At 45.3% G+C, this 13892-nt stretch overlaps 1 protein-coding gene across 2 annotated transcripts in view; it reads left to right on the top strand.

Moving 5' to 3' along the window:
- The window catches only part of RMC1 (regulator of MON1-CCZ1), a 101838-nt gene that overhangs the window by 53756 nt on the left and 34190 nt on the right, over window positions 1–13892 (top strand). For both annotated transcript variants that reach the window (XM_073550832.1, XM_073550833.1), the window contains 2 exons: window positions 4319–4419; window positions 12352–12441. In XM_073550832.1, the coding sequence (XP_073406933.1) occupies window positions 4319–4419; window positions 12352–12441 (191 nt within the window). The remainder of the gene's footprint in view (window positions 1–4318; window positions 4420–12351; window positions 12442–13892) is intronic.

Raw genomic sequence — 13892 nt, 5'->3', positions numbered from 1 at the left:
CCAAGGGGGTAACATTTCTCCTTGTGGCGAGTCATTTCCTGAGGAAGTAGTGCTTGACACTTTTGAAATATATTGACTAGAATAAAAACCACATGTTTGAATAAATCACTGAGATTTGACGTCTTCCATACATAGCAGCACGGGAGACATCCACAAATTATTCCTGTCTTCATCCTTGTGGTGAGTGACATACAAGGATAAATGTTACCCTTTGCATCCAAGTTAGAAGTCTTTCACTCCGCCAAACCAGCTCACACTTTGCTCTGATGAGGGGCAGCACCCTGAAAGTGTCTGCGAATTGAGATTCTGTTTTGGCTTTTATCCGAAGTCATGTAGCAAGGCTCGTTACAGGGTTGGTAATGACTTTTAGAATTGTTACTTCCTAAAGGGGGCACTAGAGTTCTAGTACTCTGACGGATGTGACGGATTGCCCAGGTGAAGGGGTGTGTCGATTTCACTCATCTCTGAGGAAGGGAGAGAAGGACCCAACAGGGTTCGGCTCTCTGGCACCACCACTTGCCCCAGGTCAGTCAGGATACTGCACCGAGGGCAAATAGTCACCGGAAAGGCTTCCCTTATAGGTATGAGTTATTGAGGCGCTCCCAGTGAGGGGGATGTATATCACCAGTCTAGGCTTGGGATATATACCGCTCTGGCAAAAATTAAGAGACCACTGCACAGTTTTATAAAAATCAGCTTCTCTACATGTCTGACAGCCATTCCATCCCAGTGTCAGTTGTATTCCAACCAGAGTACACCTCATTCTACTTAATGTGCTTCTGATTAGGTGATCACATGAACCAAATCTTATTTAACCAATGAAAGTTTAAAAAAAAAAAAAAAAACCTGCCGTGGTTTTCACAATCCTCTTGCAATACACTGTGTTCCAAATTATTATGCAAATGATATTTTTCTCTGATTTTCCTAAATAGTCGGTACAAATGAGTCAGTCTAATAAAAGTCATCACCGGTTAGAGTATACATCAAATTTTATTGAAGAAACCTCCCAATAATAACAGTATAATCTCCAAAATGAATAAAAACTCAAATTGCACTGTTCCAAATTATTAGGCACAGTAGAATTTCTAAACATTTCATATGTTTTAAAGAACTGAAAATGCTCGTTTGTGGAATTTGCAGCATTAGGAGGTCACATTCACTGAACAAAAGGATAGTTTGGAGTTAAATAGCTTAACAGGCCAAGTTACATGTTAACATAGGAACCCTTCTTTGATATCACCTTCACAATTCTTGCATCCATTGAAATTGTGAGTTTTTGGAGAGTTTCTGCTTGTATTTCTTTGCATGAAGTCAGAATAGCCTCCCAGGGCTGCTCTTTTGATGTGATCTGCCTCCCACCCTCATAGATCTTTTGCTTGATGATACTCCAAAGATTCTCTATAGGGTTGAGGTCAGGGGAAGATGGTGGCCACACCATGAGTTTATCTCCTTTTTGCCTATAGCAGTCAATGACTCAGAGGTATTCTTTGCAGCATGAGATGGTGCATTGTCATGCATGAAGATGATTTTTCTCCTGAAGGCACGTTTCTGCTTTTTATACCATGGAAGACAGCTGTCAGTCAGAAACTCTATATACTTTGCAGAGGTCATTTGCACACCTTCAGGAACCTTAAAGAGCCTTACCAGCTGTTTCCCCATGATTCCGGCCCAAAACATGATTTCTCCACCTCCTTGCTGACGTCGCAGCCTTGTTGGGACATAGTGGCCATCCCCCAACCATCCACTACTCCATCCATCTGACCATCCAGGGTTGCTCGACACTCATCAGTAAACAAGACTGTTTGAAAATTAGTCTTCATGTACAGTATGTCTGGGCCCACTGCAACCAGTTCTGCTTGTGAACACTGTTTAGGGGTGGCCGAATAGTAGATTTATGCACCACAGCAAGCCTTTGAAGGATCCTACACCTTGAGGTTTGAGGTACTCCAGAGGCACCAGCAGCTTTAAATATCTGTTTGGTGGTTTGTAATGGCTTTTTAGCAGCCACTCTCTTAATCCAATGTACTTGCCTGGCAGAAACCTTCCTCATTCTGCCTTTATCATCACAAATATGTCTGTGCTCAGAATCAACCACAAATCTCTTAACAGTACAATGATCACGTTTAAATTTTTGGGAAATATCTAATGTTTTCATCTCTTGACCAAGGCATTGCACTATTTGATGCTTTTCAGCAGCAGAGAGATCCTTTTTATTTCCTAAATTCCTTGAAACCTGTGCCCTGCTTAATAATGTTGAACATCATTCTTAAGTAGTTTTCCTTTAATTGAGCTCACCTGGTAAACTAATTATCACAGGCATTTGAGATTGATTTCAGTGATCCAAAGAGCCCTGATGCACAATACCATCTATGAGTTTATTTGAAAAACAAAAAACAACATCTTTATGACACTTAAATCCAATTTGCATAATAATTTGGAACACAGTGTAGGACAAGCTGCATGGCGAAACAAGTGCTAGGAATATCCCAAAAGTAATAGGAATGAAGAAATAACTTTTAACCATGCCAAAGGAGTTGAAAAGAAGTCTTCAGTGAGGAAAAGGGCTCAATTCTGGCTTTACTAGCAGAGGGATACAGTGAGCTTCATGTTTCCTCCCATCTTTAAAATTTCTAATCTTAGTTATGTGATTCCCTGGCTGCGTCAGGTAACGGGCCTCCTGCCAGTAGAAGAACTGAGTCCACAATGAGGAGCTGCCTATTATCTCCTAGGCTGCTCCCTCCCACTCGCTGTGCCCACCCTTGGGCTGGGCCACCTCCCTCCTCCCATATCTGAGAACCTGATTTTCCAGGCAGAACCGTGGATGGCCCATAACTTTTCGCCCAAAGGTCTAAATAAGACTGCAGCGGCGCCACTTGGTTCTGCTGGATTTTATCTGTGCGGGGAGACCATTATTTAATTCCTGGTAGCTATGCTTTGTAACTCAATAACGCAGAGTGCTAGGGGTGGCTGGCTGGTATGGGCTCGTGGGGGAAGGAATTCAGATGCCGATTATGTGCTCAGCTAGACACAGAGATTGCATTCTGTTATTATAGGTCATTTTCCAGATTCAGTATCTCAGAGCCTTGCTGGGATCTGAGGTGCCAAGAAGTCTGCATATGGCTTGAATTAGACAAAGGAATCCAGTTTGGATGGTCCTGCACACAAATTCACACCCCTGTGATAATTGCTGGGGACACAGGGTCTATGCCTTTCGGTCCCCCTGGAGAGAACTTCGAAGGACTTGTTGCTTGAGCTAATTAAAGAAAAATATTGATCTGCTCTCGCCAAGGAAGTGCCTTTGCGGGATAATGAGGTCCCATTGACTGAGGTGTACATCACTTCCCTTTATGGCCTGGAGGAATGCAAGGGTGGGGGCTGAGTTTGGAGCAAATATTTTGGGTCAAACTGTTTCTAACAGGGGATTCCATCAGATAGGAAAATGATATCAAGTAGATATAATTTTCTCACATCCTCTTCCTCTCTGAAGAGGCAATTTTCATATTTAATTTCCCAAAGTAGCATTGCAAGGCTTAAAATTCTCCTCACATTGTAATGTCAGGCTTGGCATGTCACTCTCTCACAAGGAGAAACGTTACCACTTGGATCACTGTATACTATGAAATAGAAGAAATTAAATATCAAGAGAACAGAGCTTCATAGAAATGTGTTAATTGTAAAGTTTTTTTTAATTTTACATATTATAACTGACAACTTTATAGTTTGACAATTCCCCTTTAAATGGTTAAACTGTTGATTGGTGCTAGCTTCTATAATCAGATCAGTTATTGTTGAGTCCCTGGTATGTAACCCATCCAGCATGTGCTACTTGGAGCAGACTCTGTAAATTACAATTAATTAACATTTACAGGCGAATGTATCAAGGGTTTTGCACCCGTTTGTTAGAATTTTAAAAATATTAAAAAATGGCGACTTCTGTGGCTTTTTTTTCTTCGTAAATTTGTGACTAACAAAAAAAAAAGCTACTCACCATTTTTTCAAAATTGGGATTAATCTGGATGTGGTGATCTTTGAAAATAGCGTTTAGTCCAGACTTTTTTGATTTCTGACTTTTTAAATAGTGGAAAAACCCACGTAGGCAGAAAGTAGATCTAGAAAATTGTGGCAAATTAAACAATGTGCAATATGTTGATCACTTTGGCAAAAATAACCACGGTGCAGCAATGAGTAAACCTGATGTGAAAACTTCCCTCTGATACCTTCATCCTTAGAGTTCAGTGTATAATGAATTCTGAATGTAGCAGCCATACAGTGTAATAACTCCCTTGTGAAATAATTGTATTTTCTCTGCTTTTCTCAGAGTGGAACAATGGCAAAAATGACAAAATTTGAAATAGAACTGCCGGCATCGGCTGCAAAGGTGGTGAAGATTTCTGAGCGAGATATAGCAATGGCAACTATGTAAGTGTCACCATGCTTTCTTTGTTGTCCTCTGGTTTTTACCCTTCTTACCAAAGCGTTATTCATCCATACTATTATTTCTGACTTTGACTAGATGAGACAGGGGTTGCCTATGGCAGGCAATCGTTATTAAAGAGGTTGTTCGGTCCAAATCGATAAGTCTGCAGTCACTCTGTGTGTGACTGCAGACTTAAAAATACCCCCAGCACACGCACTGTGCGCTGCGGGAATTTGCCTATTTCTCCTACGCCTCATAGGGGGACACAGTGGGTGTTATGCTGCTTGCCACTAGGAGGACACTAAGTAAACACAGAAAAAAGTTAACTCCTCCCCTGCAGTATACACCCTCTCGCTGGCTGGGAATTTCCCAGTTCTTGCTTAGTGTCTGTAGGAGGCACTTAGGTCTGGCTTCAGACCCCACCGGTTTTATTTTATTTTTGAATTTTCTGTAAATTTTTCTTTTTTAATTAACTGAGTGAAGGGGGTAACTGTTCCTTTCTACGGCCTGCTCTCCCTTGAACCAACAACAGGCAAGCACGCGGAGTATAGCTCCCCGTACACTTTCCTGGGACGACTGGGCCTGATTCTTCTGGCGATGGTTCCTTTGCAGTCCCGATACCCCTCACGGATACGAGGGCGAGCGCACGGAACGTACGTAGAAGATTTGACCAGCGCTTTCGGACGCCCTTAATCAGCCCCATAGCTCTCCGTCCCCCTGCCCATAGGGTGGATCGATTGAGCAATACCCCTGTAACAACCTCTCTGGCTCTGCTACATTGCCCGGGAGCTTTTTTACCTCAGGATCTGAGATGGGATGAAATCTGCAGGCTCCTAGACAGCGCAGACAGAGCGAGCACCGGATAGGAGGTATGGGGTCGGGTCCTGGTCCCTGGGAGAAGCGCTGACTGAGTCTCATCGGCGGCATACCGGCGCCCCGTCGCGGCCACCACTCCCCCCTTCACCCGGCGCTCGCTCCGGCTTTTCGTAGCGCTGCCGCTCACGTCTTTGGCGCCTCTCACTCTGTACGAGAGGCGCCCTGCTAGTCTCGGTGGGGCCATGTCCTTAACCCCTTCTCTGCTCCTCGGGCTCTGTGACGGCTGCGGGGGTGCACGCACGGATGGACGACACCTGGTGACGCTGCAGGGCCACCGATATTCCTCCCAGGGACACAGCGTCAGGACCGCGGGTAAGCTGCATCTGCTCTCAGAGAAAAGCTTAACCCCTTCGCTGCACATTCCCTGCAGCTGCAGCCCAGGCTCTGCTTGTAACCCTTTCACAGACACTCTGTCTCAGTCTAAGGAATATATAATATAAAGGAATAGGTGAAAAATAAAACATAAACTTTAATCCGTCAATTAAAATACTAACATATGTCACACATGTGAAATAAAAGAGCATACAAATGCTCATCTAGCAGGTGGGCCCCCCTGAGCAAGGGAAGAGAGCTTGTCGGGGGATATATATATATATATATATATATATATATATATATATATATATATATATATATATATATATATATATATATATATATATATATATATATATACACACATACACACACCCTTTTTCCTCCACTACCTGCGGACAGCATAGGGAGTGGAAGTTTTCCTCTCATTAATAGCATTATGGCACTTTACAAGTTTAGTCCCCTGAAGATTGTACTTGGATGAAACGCGTTGGAGCACCGCCTTAGGGAAAGTGCAGGGCATGTGCAATTTAGGGCTAGTTGTGGACTGCCCTTGTTAGGGCAGGAGTCTGGGGATCAGTTTATTGTTAGCCCCTTAGGGATGTGGCAGGGTATTGTCCTCCCTTCATCTATCCTCTAGTTGGACTGAACAGAGGATTTTCTGTGACTCTTGACCCATGACTCTACTTGGTGAGATCGTTCCTTTTATTATTTCCTCACCTGATCGTCTATTTCTTAGTCTTGAGAGACCTTTGTAATTTTACATGACTTTTTCATATATGTGCAATTGGGTTATGGCATTTATGAGTGATTTTTCTCGATTGCTGTATCTTTTAGATGTTTTGTCTACCTAAATTGACCATTAGGTGACCATCTATATCCATAATTTTTAGGTGGGGCTCTTACTTCCCTTGCTCGGGGCCCACCTGCTAGATGAGTATTTGTATGCTCTTTTATTTCACATTGGTGACACATGTTAACCTTTAATCCGTCAATTAAAATACTATGTTTTATTTTTCACCTATTGCTTTATATTATATATTCATTTTTTTTGGGTAAGATTTATGCCGATTTCCAACAGAAATTGTCTTATGTTTTATTGATAATACTCAGTCTATGGAAGCAAAAAAGGGGACTAATAAGCACACTGCGTTCTTTACCTCTGGTACCTATTGCAAGACTGCGCTATGCACGGATTGTGACTTGGCTTGTGCTAAAACGCCATCCGCCGCTGCAAGGTGCTCCCTGCGTTTAGTCCCCCTGAGTGGGCTGCGTCCTTGTCACGGTCTGTAGAGTCACTGACCAAGGCTATAGACTCTTCCGGGAATCCTCTTTAAGTCAGAACGCGTCTTTACTGCCCGAGGAAGGCTTTGGCGATGGCTGGGAACCGTCTGCCAGCAGGGGCTGTGCTCGTTCAAGGGATCCTCAGGTCTCTAGAAAGCGGACCCATGACACGTCCCCTAGTCACGCTCGAGATTCAGCATCGGCGAGTTCTGTCTCTAGCTCTCCCTCTCCTAATGTTCGCAGAGAACGTGTCTCTGAATTCGAGTCTGACATGTCAGTCCCTCAGAATTCCCCAGATGTCCATGAATCGCTTGATTCTCTGACAGTCAGTCAACAAGTTTCTGACTTTGGACGAGGAGAATATTCCTGCTCCGGAACATGTTATCTCCTTTAAGAAGACTAAACGTGTACGCAGGGTATTTGCCAGCCATCCGGAGTTGAAGGACATTGTCTAGAAACGTAGGAACCGACCACGTAAGCGGTTCACAGGGCAAAAGCCTATCGAGGCTAATACCCATTTACTCCAGATCTAATGAAGGATTGGTTACAGTCCCCCTCGGCGGATCCTCCTGTATTGTGCCTTGCTCCTAAAATGCTTTGATTCGTTTCTGAGGGCTCTTCAGTCAGAAACCCCTCCGATTGTCAAATTGGCTACATCGCCAGTTCAGTTTTTGGATCTTCAGGAGCGGCTTTTTTCCCATCTTTCGCGGCGACTTGAGTGGCTAAGGCAATGGCCACTTGGGCAGAAGTCTTAATTACTGCCTTCCAAGGTAGCAATCCTCCTCCGGAGACAACCGGTGTCACCAAGCAGATAATTCACGCAGGGGATGTTGCAGTAGACGCCTATTTAGATGCCGCTAATTGCGCTGCTAAGGCAACCGCTAATGCAGTCTCCATCAGAAGAGCCCTATGGCTACGTGACTGGCGGGCAGATTGACCTCCAGAGACTTCTCTGCCGTATCAAACTGGTCGCCTGTTTGGACAAGAAAGTAGACCAGCTCATTTCTGACACTTCTGAGGGGAAGAGTAGGTTTCTTCCCCAACAAGGGGCTACCCGGCCGTTTTCGGAATCAACAGCCGACTTGTTTGTCGACCTTTTTCGCAACAGCTCCAGCTGGTCCTCCACAACCTTCTCTTCCGGATCAGGCCAGTCCCCGCTTGGAGACAGAGGTTCCCAGGTCTCTCACAGACCTAACCGCTCTTGGAAACCCAGGCCGACAGTATCTGGATCTAAGGAAGCAGATCCCATAGATCCTCTACTCAATGGCTTGTTGTGTATCCGGCAGACACCGACAAAGCAGGCAGCCGTCTGCTGTCATGCAGTCACAGCCTTCCTTCGGGCCATTCATGCGCAGCAAAGGGACGGAGTCATCCTTCGGTCCCTCAAGACGAATGGTTCAGCGTATTTTTATTCAAACCTTTCTTTGTGGTTCCAAAGCAGGAAGGAACGATGCGGTCCATACTGGACCTCAAGCTATTAAATCAGTTTGTCAAAGTACGGCGATTCCGAATAGAATTCCTCCAATCGGTGTCGCCTCCATGCAAAAGAGAGAGTCCCTATCATCCAACAGTTCCTGCGTTTTGCAATTCGAGAAGAACACTTCTAGTTTGTTGCCTTGTCCTTCGGTCTCGCCACCGCCCCCAGAGTCTATACCAAGGTCATGGTGGCTGTCATGGCCATTCTCCACGCTCGGGGAGTGGTGGTACTGCCGTATCTGGACGACCTGCTGATCAAGGGTCCATCCCTTCCAGCCTGCGAGAAATCCGTGGATATCACAGTAAATGTGTGCAAACTGTAAAGCGCTGAGGAATATGTTAGCGCTATATATAAATAAAGATTATTATAAATACACTTTCTCGCCTGCGTCAGAAGATAAACTTCGAAAAGTCTTCCCCAACACCGGTCCAGCAGATTTCCTTTTTGGAATCGATCTTAGACTCTTCCCGCGGGTTGGTCATTCTCACTCCAGAAAAGGCCCGAGCCTTACAACAGGCAGCGCTGACCCTTTCCCGACCAGTTTCTCACTCCATACATTTTCAGCATGATAGTTCTCGGAAACATGATGGCAGCGATGGGAGCGGTCCCATTCGCACAGTTCCATTTCCGCCCCTTTACAACATGCGTTGCTGGTAATTTGGGACAAGAACCCGTTCTCCCTGGACTGCCGGTTCCTTCTGTCCCTGCAGGTCAGACGAGCCCCCAAGCGGGGGACACTGAAATCCTCCCTGAGTTAAGGGAAGTTCTTTCTCCCAGTACGATGGTCGGTGATGACCATCGACGCCAGTCTCCTAGGCTGGTGTGCGGTTTTTTCTTCGTCACCACATGGCACAGGGTCATTGGTTTAATTCGAGAGTCACGTCTCCCCATCAACATCTTGGATATTTGAGCGATAAAATTAGCTTTACTGAGTTTCCACCATCTCCTCGCAGGTCACCTCATTAGGATCCAATTCGACAATGCCACAGCTGTGGCGTATATCAACCGTGAGAGGGGTACTCTGAGCAGAATGGACATGCACAAAGTCACATCCTCCATTGGGCCGAGACCAACCGTTCGCCCATCTCAGCAATCCACACCCCGGGTGTGGACAATTGTACGGTGGTTTTTCTCTCAGTCGCCAAGGCCTTGCCTCAGGAGAGTGGTCTCTTCATCCGGAAGTTTGTTTTTTTTTTTTTTTTTCAGCAGATCTGCCATCACTGGGGGACTCCGAATGTGGATCATATGGCCTAAAGACTAAATAGGGTTCCTTGATTCATTACCCGATCTCGCAATCCATGCGCCATCAGAGCGGACACCCTAGTTCTGCTGTGGCACCGGTTCTGGCTCCCGTGCATTCTTCCCTTGCCCCCGAGGGTCATCAAGAAAATTAGAGCAGAGGGAATACCAGTGATCCTAGTCGCGCCAGATTGGTCGCGCCGGCCATGGTATGCAGAACTAGTACAACTAGTCGCCGGCTTTCCCTGGCGACTTCCAGATCGCATGGATCTACTCTCACAGGGCCCGATTTACCACCAGAACTCCGGGGCCTTGTCCTTGACTGCGTGGCCGTTGAATCCTGGTTTTTAGCACAGGCTTTTTTTTTTTTTTTTTTTTTTCCTGATGTGATCTCCACCATGATTAATGTTAGGAAGCCCGAGTCCATGCGCACTTATCACTGCACCTGGAGAACTTTCTTCTCGTGGTGCAAGGACCATGGTCAATCCCCACTGGTGTTTTCTATTCTTTCCATATTGGAATTCCTACAATCCGGATTAACGTCAGCTTTCGTGCTTAGCTCGCTCAAGGGCCAGATTTCAGCCATGTCAGTGCTATTCCAATGCAAAATTGCCACCGAACTTGAGAAGAAGACATTCATTCAGAGAGTCTCCCAGGTGGCACTTCTATATTTTAAGGGCCATTGGAATCATGGGATTTTAACTTGGTTCTCGGAGTCTTACAGGAGGCTCTTTTTGAACCACTGCAGGACGTACCACTAGCTATTCTCTCTTGGAAGGTGGTCTTTCTAGCGGCAATTACGTCAAAGAATTGGCAGCCCTGCCCTGCCGTCCGCCGTTCCTGAATTTTCATCAGGACGAGGCAGCTCTCAGGATGTCCCCGTTTTTCCTGCCCAAAGTCGGGTCGTCTTTTCATCTCAATGAAGAAATTGTTTGGCCTTCCTTCTGTCCGGCTCCAGTCCATTGCATTGAGAGGGCCTTCCACACCATCGATGTGGTCAGGGATCTGAGACGATACATCTCACGGACGGCTCACTTCCACAAGTCAGATGCCCTGTTCGTACTTCCACAGGGGCATAGGAAGGGTCTAGCCGCTTCAAAAACCACGCTAGCCAGGTAGATTTGCTTGGCTATTCAGGAATCCTACTGTGTCCGGGACACACCTGTCCCAGCAGGGATTCAGGCGCATTCTATCCGCTCAATTGGCGCCTCTTGGGCCATTCGGCACCAGGCGTCGGCAGAACAGGTCTTCAGCGCTGCGACTTAGTCTAGCCTGCATACCTTTACAAAACATTACCAAATTCATTCTCAGGCCTAACTGCAAGGCTGCGACTTGGTCCAGCCTGCATACCTTTACAAAACATTACCAAATTCATGCTCAGGCCTCTGCGGATGCAGCTGTTGGCAGATGCATTCTACAATCGGCAGTACCACAGTGTTAAGCCAGTGGTACATGGGGTATTAGCAGTTGTATGCTCCCCACCCAGGGACTGCTTTAGGACGTCCCACTGTCTGTGTCCCCTAATGAGGCGTAGGAGAAATAAGGATTTTTGTATACTCACCGTAAAATCCTTTTCTCCGAGCCAATCATTGGGGGGACACAGAACCCACCCTGTTTGGCCTATTGGCTCACTGAAGTATTTTTAGGTTTTGACAGTTATGATTGTCATTCGTTTATTGCTCCTACTGCTTTTTTCACCGAACTGGGGAATTCCCAGCCAGCGAGAGGGTGTATACTGCAGGGGAGGAGTTAACTTTTTTCTGTTTACTTAGTGTCCTCCTAGTGGCAAGCAGCATAACACCCACTGTCTGTGTCCCCCAATGATTGGCTCGGAGAAAAGGATTTTACGGGGAGTACACAAAAATCCCTATTTCTGAGCTGGGTATGTATGCATTATACTCCTGGGCAGAGCCCATCTAGTGGGTGCGTCCTCGCTAACTGGACAGCCGCATCACTGTTTGGGGCTTGGCCTTGCTTAATACAAGTGTATGGAGCGATGTGGCACCCGCTTGACGTGCTCTGACCGTGAGTATGAATAACTCTCGTATACCCTCTGGTCCCGGCTCAGAAATCGGCTAATCCCCACAGTGCGTGCTGTCGGGGATTCCTAAATCTGCAGTCACACAGAGTGACTGCAGACTTATCGATTTGGACCCCTTTAACACTTTATTTCTTCATTACAAGTTTTCCTGCAACTAGTCAGACGGCCGTATAAATCTGATTGAAATGGGAACGCTATGGACTGACGGTCCGATGGCTCTCCAAACCAAGCGTGACAGCTGCATAGACATACATTAAGCTGAAACACTCTGGTTGGCAGAGCTGTCGGCCACTCCGTGCACTACAGTCTGATTTTATACAGTTGTCTCTCTGTGCCCTAATTCTGAGCATTCAGTTTGTGTAATTAGTGGTCATTACCCCACCATCACCTCCCATCTCAGTTGGAATTGCAGGACAACCCTCATCCAGATTGACTGTGAGAGGCTCCATTGCAATAACTGTGGCTCCCTTAATATCAGTGTCTGTATTGGTAAATGTATACTCTTCTAAATAGTACATAATATTTTGATGACAGGTTCCCTCCTTTCTGTATAGTCTTCCAGCGTTGAATTGCAAAATGCCCATTCATGACTATAGATTTGGTCATCTTGTGAGTGCAGGATCAGGGGGCAGATCATAGTGTCCATATTGCTTTCTGTATTTTGATGTTGTGTTTTTTTTTTTTTTTTCTCTCTATTCCCAGATATGGACAGCTTTATGTTCTGTTTCTAAGACATCATGCAAAAGCCTCCAGTAGTCCAGGGGCTGAGGTTGTCCTCTACCATCTACCTCGGTAATTACTGTAACCATTTTGTATATTCTTTCTTTTCTCCTCTTGTTGCTTATCTCCACTCTTGGTGTTTTCAACCTTTGGTATTGTCAGGTACACTGAGGCCATGTACTTTATCTTGTACTGATACTTTATAGTCCAGACATGCATTCACAGTATCTCTGGCTTCATGACTGAAATCTCACTATAGATGGCTAGACCTAGCGTATTCGCGTAACTTGCTGGTCAGGAAGCCTTTACATCAGTTACAGTAACAGTACCTCTATCTTTTGTTTTGAAAACCTACTGTTCTACAGTGTTAAAGGGGCTCTGCTAACCCGTTAGGGTTGTGACTTTCAGCAAGTTTTGCAACCTGTTCAGCGATAACCGGCAGAACCGCAAATGCAGCTCTATAATAAATGGTGTCTTTAAGCACAGGAGTGCGGTGTTCCCTGAAGGTGGCCGAGCAGTTCAGTGCATGTTCCCACCTATTTGCTTTTCATCTATCTCAGCCATTTGGCTCTTTTAAAGCCAGAGCTGTCAGTCAAGAAGGGATGGAGATAGATGGAAAACAAGTTGTTGGGGAAGATTGGCTAAACTGTGTGGTCACGCCAAAGGAGCACCGAACGCCTGTGCTTGGTTCGAATACTTATTTTGTGCTATCTGCCTCCTTTTTTTTCTTTTTATTAATGCATTTATGAAGTTGCAAAACTTTATATGTACATTACATATACAGTTGTGTGAAAAGTATTTGCCCCCTTCCTGATTTCCTATTCTTTTGCATGTTTGTCACATGCAAACAAATTGAAATATTAGACACAGATAACACAAGTAAACACAAAATGCAGTTTTTAAATTAAAGTCTTTGAGAGAAAAGAGAGCCAAACCTACAGGGCCCTGTATGAAAAAGTGATTGTCACCTAAACCTAAAAACAGGTTGGGCCACCCTTAGCAGCAAAAACTGCAATCAAGCGTTTGTGATAACTGTCAATGAGTCTTTTCCAATGCTCTGGAGGAATTTTGGCCCACCCATCTTTCCAGAATTGTTGTAATTCTGCCACATTGTAGGGTTTCCGAGCAGGGACCGCCTTTTTAAGGACATGCCACAACATCTCAATCGGATTAAGGTCAGAACTTTGACTAGGCTGCTCCAAAGTCTTAATTTTTTTTTCTTAAGCCATTCAGAGGTGGATTTGCTTGTGTGATTTGGATAATTATCCTGCTGCATAACCCAAGTTCCAAGTGCGCTTCAGCTTGAGGTCAAGAACAGATGGCCGGACATTCTCCTTCAGGATTTTTTGGTAGACAGCACAATTCATGGTTCCATTGACGACAGCAAGTCTTTCAGGTCTTGAATCGTCAAAATAGTCCCAGACCATCACACTACCCACCACCATATTTTACTGTTGGTATGCTGTTCCATTTCTGAAATGCTGTTACTTCTATGCCAGATGTTATGGGACCTATCACCTTCC

This window comes from Dendrobates tinctorius, unplaced genomic scaffold, assembly GCF_039654945.1.
Source record: "Dendrobates tinctorius isolate UK_male_01 unplaced genomic scaffold, ASM3965494v1 ptg000171l, whole genome shotgun sequence".
In the NCBI taxonomy this organism is placed as follows: Eukaryota; Metazoa; Chordata; class Amphibia; order Anura; family Dendrobatidae; genus Dendrobates; species Dendrobates tinctorius.
Note: the sequence above shows the minus strand (reverse complement) of the source record. Positions and strands in the feature narration are given on the sequence as shown.